The 18,937-nt window shown below is 28.3% G+C and overlaps 3 protein-coding genes across 3 annotated transcripts; 2 read left to right on the top strand and 1 right to left on the bottom strand.

Moving 5' to 3' along the window:
- The first annotated feature begins 7,849 nt into the window (after window positions 1-7,849).
- LOC124929028 (probable pectinesterase/pectinesterase inhibitor 61) lies at window positions 7,850-8,242 on the top strand. The gene has a single exon (XM_047469283.1). The coding sequence runs from the start codon at window positions 7,850-7,852 to the stop codon at window positions 8,240-8,242; it is 393 nt and encodes a 130-aa protein (XP_047325239.1).
- A 946-nt stretch (window positions 8,243-9,188) lies between these two features.
- LOC124929026 (probable pectinesterase/pectinesterase inhibitor 34) lies at window positions 9,189-9,686 on the top strand. The gene has a single exon (XM_047469282.1). The coding sequence runs from the start codon at window positions 9,189-9,191 to the stop codon at window positions 9,684-9,686; it is 498 nt and encodes a 165-aa protein (XP_047325238.1).
- A 6,509-nt stretch (window positions 9,687-16,195) lies between these two features.
- Window positions 16,196-18,138, bottom strand: LOC124930738 (E3 ubiquitin-protein ligase SINAT5-like). The gene is made up of 3 exons (XM_047471085.1): window positions 17,490-18,138; window positions 16,905-17,291; window positions 16,196-16,834 (listed from the first exon to the last, which is right to left on the bottom strand). The coding sequence occupies exons 1-3, from the start codon at window positions 17,691-17,693 to the stop codon at window positions 16,472-16,474; spliced, it is 954 nt and encodes a 317-aa protein (XP_047327041.1). The 5' UTR covers window positions 17,694-18,138; the 3' UTR covers window positions 16,196-16,471.
- Window positions 18,139-18,937: the final 799 nt, after the last annotated feature.

Genomic DNA, 18,937 nt, shown 5'->3' with positions numbered 1-18,937 from the left:
TATTTTTACTATGCTATTTGAATTTCGAGAAAGATGTGTTCGGTTGAATAATTAATTGTTCTCCTTCAAAATATGAGAGTTTAATACTATCAGGTTGGTTTGACCAGTTTTGTAGCAGGGTTTGGTTGAATTTTTATTTTTATTTACTTAAAAAAATTATAAAGATGAAATAATATTTGAAAATATATTTTAATTAGGTATATATATATTAACAAATATTTGTTCATTCAACTTTAGTTTCTTCTCAACTCTTTTATATGTTTTATAAATAGGGTTAATATATTTTGAAAGGGTTTGTATTTTTGTTTTTATTCTTATTTAATATTTTGTAATTATTTTATTTTATTTTTTCTTATTTTATGTTTAATTTTTAATTTTTTAGATTTATTCCACACAAAATGTATCACAAATGTATATTTATAATACTTTTTAATGATAAGGAAAAAATATTTTTAATAAGCTCTCGTATTAGTAAATATATTTACTTTTTATTCTTGATTATATCAAGGTGAGAGTTACATATTATATAAAAAAATATAAAATGATACTTACAAAATAATACAAACAATTAATAATTTAAATATCAAATTTAATAAACAAATTATAAAAGTAGAATGAATAGAGAGTTACTCTAAATAAAATTAAAATAGAATAGAGATGACAATCAACAATTTGTTGATGATTACAACTGTTGAATCTAAAGATAAACTAATTTGAATTACTTAATTATGAGGGTAGATGTATCCGCCAACGAACTGTTGTGGGAAAAAATTATAAATAATATCATATCAAATTCTAAACAAAATTTACATATATGATGTAAATTATAATAAAAAATATATATTTATAAAAAAAAAGTCTACATATAAAAAATATTAAATATAATAACTCCTGTGAGCAAAAAAAAAAATCCAGGATGATTATACTTATTACAAAATTTTGAAATGGAAATTTGGACATGATAAATAATATCACACCCTTCAAGAAATATTACTTATCACCAACGCTAATTTGATGATGGAAAAATAAAAAACTAAATATATCCTATAAAAAATAAATGTAAAACTTTTTGAAAAAATAAAATATTTATTTGTTAAACGGTAAAAAGAGAGGAATATGATAACTTATAATATGTATTTTAAGGTCCAAATTATTAAAAGGTATATTTATTTTAATTTTGACTAAAGTTTTTTTTAATGTTTTACTTATTTGAAATGTGTTTGATTTATTTAATCATTTTAACTTATCTTTTTATTTATTTCAGATCAACTAGGATGTTTGCAATTTTTAGGTTATTCAAGTTTCTGAATAAATTTGCATATCATGAACGGATTAAAATTTAATTTTGGTTCCAATTCTAAATAAATTCAATTTTTTTACTTTTATTGTTAAATTAATTTTAAATTCAAATTATTCAAATTCAAACAAAGTTTCAAATTCAAAATTTATTTATATTTAATAAATTATAATAGATAATAAAAAAAAAATAAAACATCTAATAATATACAATATATAATAAAAAAAAATAAAACTTCAAGAAAATCAAATTGAAAAATTTACTTGAATTCGAATTATTTTAAAATTCGATTTGACTCAAATGATGCTCAATAATATTTATATTATTTATATTAAATAATTTTTTTTGCTAAAATTATTGTAACCAATTATTACATTATTACAATTTATAATTTGAATAAAGTTATTAATTATATTATGCACTACATATTGCTTGATAATAGGACTATTCTCTTAACGAAAGTGTAGGTTTGCATGTCTAGATATTTGGTTGTAGGTTTTAAGTATGTGTTCAACTGGTCGGTTAACATGGTTAATATGTTAACGAGCTAATTGGTTTTGATTAAATCAGTTAACCGATTAATATTGGTATCAATTTTACTGGTTTTGATTTTACTGTTCGGTTTTAATATAATTTAATTTTTTAAATTAAGTATTAATTTTTTTTAATAATTTTCTTTTCAAATCCTTATTTGTGTCACCCTGTTATTTTTTTTTCTATGTTATAATATATTATATTATTATAATATATTATATTATTATATCATCAATTCATCTCTCAATTGGGATTCTTCTTTCAATTGGGATGATTCTGATTCAATTTCTATCTCATATAATATCCACTTTCTTATGTTCTCCTAATTATAATAATCATATTATATATATAGTTTTTATAATTATATTAATAATAATTTTGTAATTTATTTATTAAAATAAATTATTTTGATTATTTAAATAATATTAAAAAATTATTTAAAATAAAATAAAATTTTAATAATAATTAAAATAACTAATAATAATATAATCATTTTTATATGATTAAATTTATATATATATTATATATTAATAATAAAATCATAATAACTTAATTAAGATATAAAAACTTAAAAATAAAATAACAATTTTGTATAAAAATAATATTTCAAAAATATTAAAAAAGTTAAATAAAAAATATTTTAATAAAAAAATTATATCATATTATAATATATATTATTGTTATATTTAATTTGATCAATTATTAATATATAATATTTTAAAGATTTATCATTTAGGTTTGATATATAACTTTTAATTATAATTAGAAAAAATATTCAACTATTTTGTTGTAAGTATTTTTAAAATTTATATATATTATTAGTATTATAAGATATTAAATCGTTTATATTTTATTAAATTATGACACTTTAATATTTTATATATTTTAAACAATTGTGATATAAAAATAAAAATATTATATATTTTTAATTAAATAAAATATAATAAAAATATTAATACTAATTCCATTTCTAAAATAATATTAATAATTATTCTCTAATAAATCTAAACATTATAAATGTGAATGAAAATATATAAACGTTATAATAGGATAGACAATAATTAATATTTTTAACAAAACACTACACTTATATCAATTGTATATATATTTTCATTCCCTTATATATATATTTTCATTCCCTTATTTAAACTAAGAGACTCAGAATCTGATCAATTATAGAATCGACCGAAGAAGAACTCATCTTGAAATAAGGTATAAAATATTGATGATATTTTCATTTTCTTCTGGAACTATATTTGTATTCTTAGTTATTTATACATTAACCAAGGAGTCATGGTTTATAAGCATTTACAGAGGCATTTGGTGTGAATCAAACAATATCCAGGATTTACAATCTTTTATGAACATTTTTTACTTTAAAACTATTTGATTTAGATATCTAATATGACAATGCAACTCCCAAATAAATAAAAATAATATGAGTGACATTAATTCCTACAATTAAAAAAAAAAAATTTTTTGATTTAACTACATTTCAATTATGCTTAATTCAAAGTATTTTTTTAAAAATAAGTTGTTACCCTTGTATAATTGAATGAGTGCAAAATAAACTCCATTTCAGCTGTCATTGTATATATATGTTTTATTACAAAGAACGTGTCATATGTAAATAGATGATATGGTCATTTTCTTTCAATCTTAATTTATTGTATTTATCAAATTGGAATCTCCATTCTTGAATATTTCAATCCCCTAAATGAACCCCCATTGAAGAATTAGCTAGAGATCCAACCTTAAATGAACTTCCATTGAAGAATTAGAGTTGCATTGAAGTATTTAATTGTAAATGATCTTAGCTTAAAGATCAATCTCTTTTCATTAAAAAAATTATTTGATTTAAATGATGTCACAACAATAAAAACTTACACTAGTGTAAAAAACATTAGTCTCCCTCAAAAACAAAAGCGTCGAATAAAGCCCCATTCATATTTATTAAAAACTTTAAATATATATATTTTTTACATTAATAGCTGTTGTTTCTCATCCTTTTAACCATTTGCAGATTATATCAGATTTTAATTTTTTTCTTACACATGTAGGATGTTTTTTAAGGGCATGACAGTATCGGGATTCGGGAGTAACACATTTATTAATTGCTCTTATAAAATAATAGACATGAGAGTACTTTCTTTTAAATAATATTTTTTTAGTAATATTGTTTAAAATCAAATTAACTTGAAGTGGAATCCAACGTATAAATAACTATATAAACTTTCAAACTTTCATAATAATTGTACAATTGAATTATGAGTGATTGGCGTTTGAAGGCAATTACATGCATATTTTCATATATTTAATAAGTATCCAAATACATAAAACTATAAAATGTTGTTGTCAACAAACTATAATTATTGAGTGAAAGTATAATAATAATATTAATATGTCTATCGATTAATATATCTCTCTTTTTATTTTCACTGTTTTTAATTGTTCCTAAAATAGAAAAAGAATATAATCCGTGTTTATGAAATGCCGATCACAAAAATATCAGCCACACATTTAGGCTTTAGCTAGCTGGGTGCATGAACCAAGTAAAGTACAAGTCCATGGATCAACTTCAGTATTATTTAAATAATTAAAGGGTTTTTTAAATAACGGACAAATTAATAACCAACCCATACACTGAATACAAGATCACTTTGCCTTAGAGAAAATAAATTATTATAATTTAAATATATATTTTGTTACGCCCTAATTTCCTAGGTGCCAGCATCCACGGTCGTAGATCTCTGTCACGACCGCAGATTCCTCGGTCAAGAAAAACGTGATTTTAGAACGTGACAAACTACCAACCTTATAATGAATTTCGTCCCCGAAATTCGATCATAAAGGCAATACAAATAGTGTGTTTGTGAAAAATAGTTTCATGAAAAACATTATTTCCAACCATTATGAAAAACGATTTCATGTCATGCAAAAACATCATTTTAAAATAATTTACAGACATGAAGGCCTTGGAGGTGCATCTGCAGGAGCATATGTGTGAAAGTGCTAAGGTTCGGAACCGTTGCTCTGATACCAAGTTGTTACGCCCTAATTTCCTACTTTCATGCACCTAAATCAACGTGATTTCGAACATAAATGCGGAAGCTCTAGGGTGCCTATCTGACCCAATCATTGAAAAGGTTGATAGAAAAGTCGGTCATACGGTCTCGGTCCCTCCTTCCACAAACATCTCCAACACCACGCTTTTGCTCCAACTCTTCCTTCACCTATCATAAAATCCGTTGACTGAATTCCTACACCACACAAGCATAGTGAGTCTAAGGACCCAACAAGCATTTATAAGAACACTTTTAAGACATTGCATCCATGAGGATTTTTAAGGGTATCTCATCAGTCAATCATGTATAGTTGCATACTTGAGCACATATTCGGGATTCTTAGCCCAAAGAGCTGATCCTCCGGGGTGGGCATCCTTCCGTCAATTCCTCCAGCCATATTTGAGAGCATCGGACCACCAGAGCTCATCCTGGTAGCCATCCTCTCGTATCCGTCAATTCCTCCATGATTATCTCTTAGATTTCATAACCCTTAACTCAAAACCATCATTCTTTAGAAAACCATGGACTTACAATGAAAACATGTTTTGAAACCATATGTATCGTTTATATAAAATACATGAATAAATAGCACTGTGTGGGTTTTATAAAACGTTTAGAAAAGTACTTGCCTGATAATTCTTTGTTTGCAGAATCATCGGTCGGACCACTCGGCCCTGGGTGCCAGCATCCACGGTCGTAGATCTCTGTCACGACCGCAGATTAGTCAGTCAAGTCAAGAAAAGCGTGATTTTAGGACGTGACATATTTAAAGCCAATATTTATTATAGAATTTTAAATCACTCTCAATTTCACATAATGTTCTTTATAAAAAAAGAAGAAAAAATATATGACTTTTGATCTTTGAATTATAAATAATTTTTTGTTTGAATTATTTTAAGAAATTATTTAGACGTGTCACTAGGTGCATGATTTTAAGTAGTTATTCCAATTTTACTGGATATAAATAGTAATAATCAAATTAAAAATAAAAGTAATGCAAAATTCTAGTTTCATATGTTTTTCAAAAAATATTTTCTTTCTGGTATTTGGGAGAAAATTATTATTATTTGAATTATTGAGATTAAATAATTATGAATATTTTAAAATTAATAAATTAAAAACATTTTAATAAATAATTTGAATCACCAATGGAAAGTGAACTTGTACAGATTTTTTAAATTCAAATAAATTACAATATAGTATGATGATATTTTATTATTTTTAGATTAATTTAAAATAATATATTATTTGAGATTATCAATCAATAATTTATTTGTCCAACATATATATTAAAAAACAATCACAATTAAAATATATATATTATATCCAGGGCGGTCCTGAGGTAAGTCCGGCAAACCAGCCTACTTGTTAAAAATATTACGGTATTTACTAAAATCTATTATAATTTTAAATGTAAAATGGTGTAGCTTAGTGTTTCAACCTGCAAACATAAATTTTATATGGTAATGGGTTCAAACCTTACAAAGAACATTTTTTTTATCAATTTTTTAAACTTGACCTAGGTTAACAAAAAATATATCGACTTTTTTCTATTTGGGCTGGGACAGCCCAAACCTCGGGGCCGGCTCTAATTATATCCTAATAAGTTTCATATAAAATCAAATAAATTAATAATAAGTACTTCATTATTTAAGGCCTTGTTCGGGGTTTTTTTAAAAACCAAGAGAGAGAAAATTTAGATTATAGGTGATAATTTTGAGAAAGTAATGATTCTTTTTGGTAAAAAGACTTAAAGGGTATTGATATTTATAAATAAAATATAAAATAATAATTTAAAATAGAGGGTATTTTTGTATTTTGGTTAATGATATAAGTGATGTGATGGATGAGAAATGATTGATTGGAAAATGGATTTTGTGTGGGTTTTTAAATAATCCATAGAGAACAAGGCCTAAAATTAATAAAAAAATCTGAAGAGAACAGAAGAGGATCGATGACCATGAGAGAAATGATAACAAAACTGAAACTGAACACCTTTTATAAAAGCAACTTTATTCCAAAAAGCAGTTTATCCCAGTTCTAGACTTCTGAGCCAAATTGATAATGATTGCTTGGTTATTTTGACACATATATATATTAATTTTTAAGTGGTTTATATATTATAAAAAATAAAATAATTTAAACCAAAAACCATTATATATCCTTTTGTCTAACTTACTATAAGTTGGGCAATAGGTTAGATAACGATTCAACACGAGATTTATAAGGAACGATACGATACGATATTATCTCACTCGGGTCTTGGGTTGACACGTTGCAAACACGAGACGACACGATCATGACACGATTATGAGTTTATACGGTCGTAACACGATTACGAGCCGACACGGACACAACACGAGTATAGACACGACACAAATATGAGTATACACACGAAAATACATAAACACAATTAGTCACATGACATAAACTACTCACGTTAACATTCTCTATGAAACTATGTTAAAATTTATATGTTTTAAAACACATTTTAAATAATTGATATTCAAATTATTATTTATGAAATATTTTAAAATTTATATTTACATATTTTAGATATTAAATAATTTTTAAAATAAATTTAATACATTTAACTTATTAAATTAATTTAAAAAATTTAAATTAAAATAAATTAATAATCATCTTTTATAATGTCACTAACAATATAATTTAATATATATAAATAAATAAATAATTAATTAATTAACATGAGTGTGTCAAGACACAATGACAAAATCTAGTCGGAATAATACGAAACACGAATTTAAACACGAGCTAACACGGCATGAATAAACTCGTAAACACGAATAACACGACATGAAAGAGTCTGAATCATAATATTTTGAGTGGGTCAAACACGATACGACATAGATAAGATTGAGACACGACACAACACGATACGATTAAGAGTCTAACACGACTTGTCCAAGTCGAATACGAACGTTTATGCACGATGCCCACCTCTATCTCTACCCTTGTGGTCGGTCTCAATAATATAAACCCGACCGGAGCCATAACCGCGACATGTAGTCGAACCATCTACCCTGACTTATGCTTAAATTCGTTGGTTGATAACCCCGGTTCTCTCAATGCGAGTGAACAAGATCTCATTCATATAACCGTTAACATGACACTCCATGAATTCGGATGGTCCGTCTTATACTTTAACCCACTGGGTCCGGGTATAAACCATCTTAACATGGACCCATACATGTGGGTCGCGTACGATGATTGTTCCAAAATCTTCGAGGAGGTCATTGGCTATCTTTCCAAGTCAATGGAATCTCTTTACGGTAGTGGCGATGACCTGGCTAAGCTTGACCCTGATACACACAAAAATACATAAACACAATTAGTCACATGACATAAACTACTCATATTAACATTCTTTATGAAACTATGTTAAAATTTATATTTAAATATTTTACATATTAAATATTTTTTAAAAATAAATTTAAATTAAAATAAATTAATAATCATATTATATAATTTTACTAACAATAATATTTAATATATATAAATAATTAATTAATTAATTAACATGAGTGTATTAAGACACGATGACAAAATCTAGTCGAAATAACACGAAACACAAATTTAAACACGAGTTAACACGACACAAATAAACTCATAGACATGAATAACATGACATGAAATAGTCAGTGAATCATAATATTTTGAGTGGGTCAAACACATGGCGATGACATGGCTAAGCTCGACGCTGATACACATGAAAATACATAAACACAATTAGTCACATGACATAAGATACTCACAATAACATTCTCTATGAAACTATGTTAAAATTTATATGTTTTAAAACACATTTTAAATAATTGATATTCAAATTATTATTTATGAAACTATGTTAAAATTTATGTTTACATATTAAATACTTTTTAAAATAAATTTAATACATTTAACTTATTAAATTAATTTAAAAAAATTTAATTAAAAATAAATTAATAATCATATTTTATAATTTTACTAACAATATAATTTAATATATATAAATAAATAAATAAATAATTAATTAATTAACATGAGCGTGTCAAGACACGATAACAAAATTAGTCGGAATAACACAAAACACGAATTTAAATACGAGTTAACACGATACGAATAAACTCGTAGACACGAATAACACGACATGAAAAAATCTGTGAATCATAATATTTTGAGTGGGTCAAACACGATACGACACGGATAAGATTGAGACACGACACAATACGATTAAGAGTCTAACACGACTTGTCAGAGTCGAATACGAACGTTTATACGAATTACCCTAGATGGAGGTTGGTGACAATCTTTTCAAGTCAATGAAATCTTTTTTCAGTAGTGGAGATGGGTTGACCTGGCTAAGCTCGGCGCTGACTAATTTTGACACGTGTGTGGAGGGTTTGTCAGAGGTTAAGGGTAATTCTGATGAAATAGAGTTGAGGTTGAAGAATTTTCCTGAGATGGTATCGAATTGTTTGGCCCTCATTGCAGCGGCGATGGAGACGGAGGAGCTTGTTCCGGTGACGGGGAGGAGGATGATGGAAGTTTCCAATTTGGATGATATGAAGTTTCCAATTTTGATGAGTAGGAAAGAAAGGTATTTGTTAGATACGTCGGTGAAGGGAATTCAGGCTGATATAGTTGTGTTCAAGGACGGGAACGGGATAGTGAAGACAATAACGGAGGGGATACAGAAGGCGCAGGAGAACAGCAGGGCCGGCCCTGGGGCAAGCTCAACAAGCCCCCGGGCTAGGGCAGCCCACTCCCTAGGACAACCCATTTATTAAAAAAAATAAAGAAGAAATTTTTAGTATTTTTTAAACATAAATAGATCTAGTCTAGTCTAGTGGTTTAGGATGTAAACAAAAGATTTATATCTAGTCATTAATTCTAACCTTACCAAAACCTTTTTTTATCAATTTTTAAACGGTCACAATTGACGTTATTTTTAGGTACGTACGTATATATTAATTATGTACCTAGGTTTTACATGCATAAGTTTGTTTGTACTAAATTATTAGTACAATTTGCTGTCCCTATTTAGAGTCGGGCAATGAGTTAGCTAATTACGAACCGACACGATATTTGTATGGAACGACACGATATGATATTATCTCACTCGAATTTTAGATTGACACGATATAAGCACGAGACGACACAGTCACGACACGATTATGAGTTTATACGATCGAAACACGGTTACGAGTCGACACGGACACGACATGAATATAGACACAACACGAGTATAGACACGACACGAGCACGGGTATACATATGAAACGACATAAACACAATTAGTAAAATAATCTAAGCTATCCACATTAACATTCTCTAAACCTATTACATTTTTATTCAATTAATAAATTATTTAATTTCATAAATGTAATATTTATAATTAATTTTAAATACACTAAAATATAATATTAAAATAAAATATTAACTTAAATAATATAAATTAAAATAAAATAAAAATAAATAAATTATACGAATAAAAATATGAATCTATTAATAATTCTCTTCGATATTATTTTATTAATTATTTATAATTTCAATTATTATTAATACATTAAATAATAAATATATTATCATAATTTTAATTTTAATAATATAATAATATATATTTAAAAAAATTATCCATCTTTTCCATTTTCTCTCCCATCTTTTTTCTCAAACTACCCACTTTTACATTAACATTATAAAATGGTCACGTCTCTCTAAATATATTTACATTTTCATTAAATTTATAAATTATTTAATTTTATAAATGTAATATATATAATTAAAATTAAATATATTAAAATATTAAAATAAAATAAAAATATTAAATAAATTATATGAATAGAAATTTGAGTCACATAATAATTATCTCAAGTATTACTTTATTAATTTACATATTACTTTTAAAATTTTAAATTATTTTAAAATTTTAATTATTATTAAAACATTCAAACCAAATAAGATAATAATTTAACTTTGATAATATAATAATATTTTATAAGTTTTACCAACAATATAATTTAATATATATAAATAAATAAATAATTAACATGAGTGTCAAGACACGTTATTGGGAATATTCCAATTACGGACCCTAATCTGCTCTGGAAGCACGTATCAAGTGGTCGGGCTATGACGTAATCACGAAGCTTGCAAGTTTACAGTGAGCCAAACCGAAGTCACATTCGTCGCCGGCTAGGGGTGAGCATAATATGGGTTTACCCAAACCCAATCCTAACCCAAACCCAAAATATTAATTTGGGTTGGTTAGTATGGGTTGGGTTGAGTATGGGTTGAGTTAAATTTGGGTTGGGTTTAATTTGGGTTGGGTTAGGGTTACCCAAATTACCCAAATTATATAAATTTAGTTTAATTCTCTATTATTAATCCAATATAAACTAATCATCTTCCAACTTTAAGTCGAACACGTTTTTGACATGTTTAACATATTTTTCATACGTTTAACACGTTTTGCACACATCTAACACGTTTTTAATATTTTTAACACGTTTCACTTATAACATGTTTTTCACACGTTTAACACATTTTTCACACATTTAACACGTTTTTCACACGTTTAACACGTTTTTCATACGTTTAACACATTTTTCACACGTTTTCACATTTTTGACACGTTTTCACGTTTTTGACACGTTTAACACGTTTTGACACGTTTAACACGTTTTTGACACGTTTAACATGTTTTTGACATTTTAACACATTTTCACACTAATAACACGTTTTTCACGTTTTTGTCACGTTGAACACGTTTTTGATATGTTTAATACGTTTAACGCGTTTTTGACAAGTTTAACACGTTTTTTTCGTTTTTGGCACGTTTAACATGTTTTTAACATAACTAACACGTTAACACGTTTTTTATAAGTTTAACACGATTTTCACGTTTTTAGCACGTTTAACACGTTTTAAACATATTTAACACGTTTTTGATAAGTTTAACACGTTTTTCACGTTTTTGGCACGTTTAACTCGTTTTTGACATTTTAACACGTTTTTGACATTTTAACACGTTTTTGATATGTTTAACACGTTTTTCACACGTTTAACACGTTTTTAATATTTTTATCATGCTTTCACAATTAAAACATGTTTTTCACACGTTTAACACGTTTTTACGTTTTTGGCACGTTTAACAAGTTTTTGACATGTTTAACACGTTTTCTTACTAATAACACGTTTTTGTCAAGTTTAACACGTTTTTGACATATTTAATACATTTAACGCGTTTTTGAAAAATGTAACACGTTTTTTTTTACCTTTTTGGCACGTTTAACACGTTTTTAACATAACTAACACGTTAACACGTTTTTGATAAGTTTAACACGGTTATCACGTTTTTGGCACGTTTAACACGTTTTTAACATTATAACACATTTTTGATATGTTTAACACGTTTTCACACGTTTTTCACACATTTAATATGTTTTTTACGTTTTTGGCATGTTAAACACGTTCTTAACATATTTGACACGTTTTCACACATTAACACATTTTTCACATTTTGGTACGTTTAATACGTTTTTGACATATTTAACATGTTTTTCACGTTTTTCACATTCTTAATACGTTTAACATGTTTGCAACATGTTTAACACGTTTATCACGTTTTTGGCACGTTTAACAAGTTTTTGACATTTTAACACGTTTTACACATTTAACATATTTTGACATGTTTAACATATTTTTTTGCACGTTAACACATTTTGATAAGTTTTAACACGTTTTTGTCACGTTTAACACATTTTTGGCATTTTTGACATGTTTAATATGTTTTTCACACGTTTGACATTAAACATGTGAAAACGTATTAAACGTGTCAAAATGTGAAAAACATGTTAAACGTGTCAAAAACGTGTTAAACGTATCAAAATGTGCCAAAACGAGGAAAACGTGTTAAACGTGCCAAAAACGTGGAATATGTGTCAAAACGTGTTAAACGTGCCAAAAACGTGAAAAACGTGTGAAAACATGTTACAAACGTGTTAAACGTGTTAATAATGTGATAAACGTAAAAAACATGTTAAACATGTCAAAACGTGTTAAACGTGCCAAAAACGTGAAAAATGTGTCAAAATGTGTTAAATGTGTCGTAATCGTGAAAAATGTGTCAAACGTGTTAAAAATGTGTTAAACATGTCAAAATATAAAAATAGTGTCCAATGTGTCAAATGTGTTAAACGTGTTGAATGTGTGAAAAACGTATTAAACGTGTCGAAAATGTATTAAACGTGTCGAAAACGTGAAAAACGTGTCAAAAACGTGTTAAACGTGAAAAACGTGTCAAAACGTGTTAAACGTCTCAAAACGTGTTAAACGTGTCAAAACGTGTTAAACGTGCCAAAAATGTGAAAAATGTGTGAAACGTGTCAATAATGTGAAAAACGTATTAAACATGTCGAAAACGTGTTAAACGTGTCAAAACGTGTCAAAAACGTGGAAAACGTTTTAAAACATGCCAAAAATGTGAAAAACGTGTGAAACGTGTCAAAAATGTGAAAAATATGTTAAACGTGTCAAAACGTGTTAAACATGTTAAAACGTGTTAAAACGTGTTAAACGTGTCAAAAATGTGTCAAATGTGTTAAACGTGTCAAAACGTGTCAAACGTGTTAAACGCGTCAAAAACTTGTTAAACATGCCAAAAACATGAAAAACGTGTTCAACGTGTCAAAAATGTGTTAAACGTGCCAAAAACGTGTCAAAAACGTGTTAAACGTGTGAAAAACGTATTAAAAATGTCAAAACGTGAAAACGTGTTAAACAAATAAAAATGTGTTAAATGAGTCAAATACATGTTAAATAAAAAATAAAAATAAAATAATTTGGGTTACCCAACCCATACTCAACCCAACCCATACCCAACCCATATTAGTAAATAATATGGGTTGAATTATGGGTTGGGTAAATTTAATTTGGGTTGGGTAATACGGGTTGGGTTTACCCGTTTGCTCACCCCTATCGCCGGCCTATAATTAAGGTGTTTGTTTAATTGGGGAGAGAGAGAATGGAATAATAAAATGTAGTATTTATTAATGAATAATTTATTTTAAATAAATTTACCATATTTACCTAAATTTATTGTTTTAAATTGATTTTGATCAATTTAAATTTAAAATTTAAATCTTAAGTAAATTTACAACCAATACATTAGAAACTCTATAAAACAATAGATTTGGGACTACCAAAATTTATTAATTAATCGATAAATTAATAATTAATAATTTATATATTAATTAATATTTTATTAATTTATAATAAAATATTTAGTTTATAAATACCTTTAAGCTTTCATTTAATTATTGTACACAATGTATATACTGTATATCAAATTGGGTCATTCATTTGATATAAATCATACAAATAAATCAAATGAATGACTCAATTTGAAAAAAAACCTTCAATATAAATCATACAAGTAAATCAAATGATGTACTGTATATCAAATGAATGATCCAATTTGAAAAAAACCTTCAATCTCCCACCTTATTATACTTCTTGTGTTCAATGTATCACTTTATGGACATTAAAAATATTTTTTTATATAAACAAAATCAAAATAACGTAGGTTAACACAAATAAATCATACACACAACATGACTTTCCATCTTAAAGGTGTGAAAAAAACAACAATGACAGACGAGATTCGAAGAGCATTATGCAAGCACAACAAGGATAATCCAAGTCTCACTCAAAAGCAATTGCAAGAATGGGTTCATAGTAACTATGATTTGCAGGTGAGTCAAACGACAATATCGAATACAGTTAAGCGGTCTTTAGAGTATCTCTCACTTCCTCCCGAAAGAGGCGATGTTAATCGACACAAACCGGCAAAATTTTCTGACCTAAAAAAATCTCTCTATGAATGGATTCTTCAATATCAAGAACATGTGAATATGACAGATTAATTAATCATCGAGAAGGCAAAAAAGTTCATGAAATATATGTATCCAGTGGATGCTCCAGACTTTACTTTTTCTATTGGTTGGCTTGGAAAGTTCAAAGCAAGATATGGAATTAAAAATTTCCGGCGTTTCGGAGAGAATGGATCAATTGAAATGGAGGGCATGGTGGATAAATTAAAATCCATAAGAGACAAAGTTGATCAGTTTGAAATGAAAGACATCTTTAATATGGATGAAACTTGTTTGTTTTTTTATTAACGAAATCAGCCCTGTATTTTATTTTATATTTTGGAATTAATAAAGATGATATCGATGAAGAAGATGATGAAAGTTCTACAATGAAGCCCCCTTCGCGAAATGAAACTATTAAAGCGGCAATCACATTGAACAATTTCTTATTGAGCTATGAGAAAACAACATTGGGTCATTTTTCAACAAAAAAATAAAAGATAATTGAGTCATTTTCAAGAAACCTTTATAAATCATTCATGTAATATGCTATATATAAGGAATTATTAATTTATATTTTAGATGGGGTTCTAAAAAATTATCAAAAATGTATTATCTTATAATTTTAGCAAATTATTAATTTAGCACCCTATCCTCGAGTCGGGACCGATTAAAAATATTATTTTAAAGAATTTATTAAATAATCGAGTATTAATTTATCGAATTTCTACCGTACATTAAGGTATGTGGACAAACTCAAAGCATAACCCTATTTATATAGAAGAGCAGCGTGTTGAATTGGTTCCTTTTGTTTCGAGAAAAAGTAAGAAAGCATCTCAAATTTTTTGTTTTGTTTTCTAACGAGTTATTTTGAAGTTAATTAGCAAGCATAGAATGAAAATTTATCAATATTGTAAAGTCTGGATATTCAAAATTTTGAATATCAGAAACTGGTATATTGCATCAAATAAAATAGACAAATTCCGATAATGAGACAATCTATGATGAATGTGAAGGGTGAATTTTTATTTTTTTAGTCCCTCAAAATTTTAGTTATTTTCAGTTTGATCATAAAACCTTAATTTTTAAAAAATTCATTAAAACATTTGTTGTCAAGCCTACATAATGCCAGCGATACCTATTTTGTCATATCCGAGTGAGTATGACAAACCTAGCAGCAATCAACCACAATAGCATAACAAACAAACAAACAATGGAAGCATGTATGTATGCATACATATTTCCTTAAAATATAAGGCTCAAAACTTATATTGATGGAATTTTACATTAAAAAACAATGAGCCATCATTCTTCTTCTTCTTGATGGTCATCTCACTCACATTAGTCAATCTCAGACCCAGTGAATAAGCAATTACAGCTAGCCTCTTGAATAACAACTCTATTTAGCCCAAAAACATTTTTGAAAAAAAAAAGAAGAAGAATTGCATACATTACATGTATGTATGCATGTGTCTACATGGCTGGCTGGCTGGCTGGCTACATTACAGAAGATGTAAATTCTCATGTAAAATTCTTGCTTGTCTAAGAATCATGTGATGCCCAACACAATATATATCAATGAAGTTCTCACACTGGTACAACATCAGATCAGATCAAATCAGAGATAGCAAGATTAAGAAGATAATGAAGAAGAAGAAGAAGAAGAACACACACGTTTATCAAAGAAGAAGAACAAAGGAGGACTACACGCAAAGGTTGGGAATGCAAACTGCAGCCTCTGGATTCTGCTGTTCCTTCCATATCCGTCCTGTAACTCTGAGCTTCAACTCTTTCCTATCTCCTCCGGAGAAGAAAAGTGCCATGTTTCTCTGTATAATCAAACCATCATGACTGTCCCTCACCTTCCTATGGCTGTCCCTCACACTCCTCGGCGTTCCTTCCCATGTCAGCTTTCTTCCATTCCCTCCAACCTCCAGACTGTAGCTATAGTTACGAGCATCTGCCTCGTCCCCCATAAACCTAAGAAACGCCATGTATACAGGAGCCACTCCAAGCTGGAAAGCTTCAAAGTGCAGACAAAAATATTGCCCAAAGCAATGAAAGACCTAACAAACAAACAAGATGATGATTAATTAACTAACTAGATAACTTAAGCTCTTCAATTGACTAACTTACAGTTAACATCCATGTGGCATTCTCGACTTCTCTAGGATTGGACTTGACATACCGATGATTGAAAGTGCAACCCGTATGCATATCGACTTTGTGGTCATCTCTCAAATGAGTAACTAGAAAGGGTATGTCTCCAGTTACGGAACACTCAGAACCGGCATATGGACAATTATATGGCCTGAAGTTGCAAATGGACTCATGTTTGAGTTTACTGTAGTATGGGAATATCTCCGGGCAACCCAATGAATAGTATTTGCAGGGGAATTCTAGTGCTTCTGCTACCTTTTCCAGAGCCAGGCATCGGATATCGCCAAGTTCTTGCCTACAAGTTGGGCATCGGTTATGCACTCTAGCCTTACATGTTGAACAAAGCGTATGACCATTGTGACACTGCAAGAAAAATACCCAAACGAAACCCTTTTGAAAATTACATTGATGAACGCAGGTTAAGTTATACCCAATTACAGAATCAAGAAAAAAACAAAACTTAAATCTCGAAACCTAAAAAGGGTTTTCTCTAACTAGCATTTTCAGATACCAAATCAAACCAATAGATGATATAAAAACTAATCAGAGAGATGAGATAACCTGATGAATTGGAGGGTACATGGAATTGGTGCAGACAGGACATTCGAGCAATTCATGGACGCTGGTGGCCGGAGAATTTCCCGTTGGGACAGCGACGTTACGGGGCTTGGAAGAAAATTGATGGGGGTGAGGATGATGGGAAGGGATCTCCTCATCTTCCATGCCATCCGAGGACGAAATGCATTCGATATTATCGATGTCCATTAAAGAATGAAAACTAAAAAAAGACTAACTAAATTGATTGATCGGGGTTTCACTGTTAATCTTCAGGAAACGGATCGATCTTGGAGAGAAGATGAATGAAAAGAAAAAGCGGATATTATTTGGATACCCGGATGGATGGATAGATCGATTCGTAAGAAGCGAAACCACCTATAGAAATTTGTTTTCTGAAGGGGGGAAAAAGGGAGGTTCTTTTCTTCCCCCTCCTTCCTCCTTCTTCCCCAATCTAAAACTGGATCCCCAAATCCCTTTTCTCCCTCCTCCCCCTTCTCTTCTTCTGTCTTCTGTTTTCTCTCTCTCTCTCTCTTCCTCCTGAGTTTGTGAGAGAGAAGTGAGGATGACCGTCGAACTTTTGTAATCAAGAAGGGTTGGATCGATATCCAACGGTTGTGTCTTTACGTTGATGGTTTTTCAAGAACCCTCCTTTCCTCCTTCTTCCTTCCTTCCCTCCCTCCTCTTGTAAATAAAATCTGTGGTTTAATTTTGTGCTTTTCACTTTAAATAGATTTCAAGGAATTTGCCTCTCCTCCTTATAAAATCAAATCAAAAAATAATTTATTTTTTTAATGATTTGGTTTGAAATACCAACGCTATTAATAATAAATAGTATTAAATTCAAATATATCCATAAGTGACAATAATGATTAATAAAACTTATCCTAATTTGGAATTACATTATTAGTATTATTTTCTTGCCAAACAAATATGGCCAATTTGTAAAAAAATGGAAAAAAAATATTATAATTATATTTATTCTCTATAAAAAATTGATGGTGGTATCACAATTCCCAATCCAATTCAAACTAAATTTGTTTATTCTTTTAATGGTTTTGTCTTGTCTTATTATATATATATATGCTGCAGAACTTAATTTCTCTTACATAATTAATTGATTTTTATAATAAGTAAATTCAAATTCGGTCTTCTTTTTCTTATTATAAGCATGATATATATTGTGTATTGGAGTACATATAGACTCATATTCAATTCAAATTTAAAAATGATTTGGCTAGAAAACAAAATTGGAAACAAGCAAACTCATTTATCCAAGGGAAATCCATTTAGCAGATTTGAAGGTATGAAATTTTCATTTGGCAAGAAAAAATAAAAGTAGAAATTCAATCCACCCTTGGAAATATTAAATCATCATTTCATTTATTATGTGTAAAGAAAATTGAAGACAAAAATGACATCAAACCTTAAAAATAATCTTATAACCTACCTAC

The sequence above is a fragment of the Impatiens glandulifera genome, chromosome 3, assembly GCF_907164915.1.
Source record: "Impatiens glandulifera chromosome 3, dImpGla2.1, whole genome shotgun sequence".
NCBI lineage: Eukaryota > Viridiplantae > Streptophyta > Magnoliopsida > Ericales > Balsaminaceae > Impatiens > Impatiens glandulifera.
Note: the sequence above shows the minus strand (reverse complement) of the source record. Positions and strands in the feature narration are given on the sequence as shown.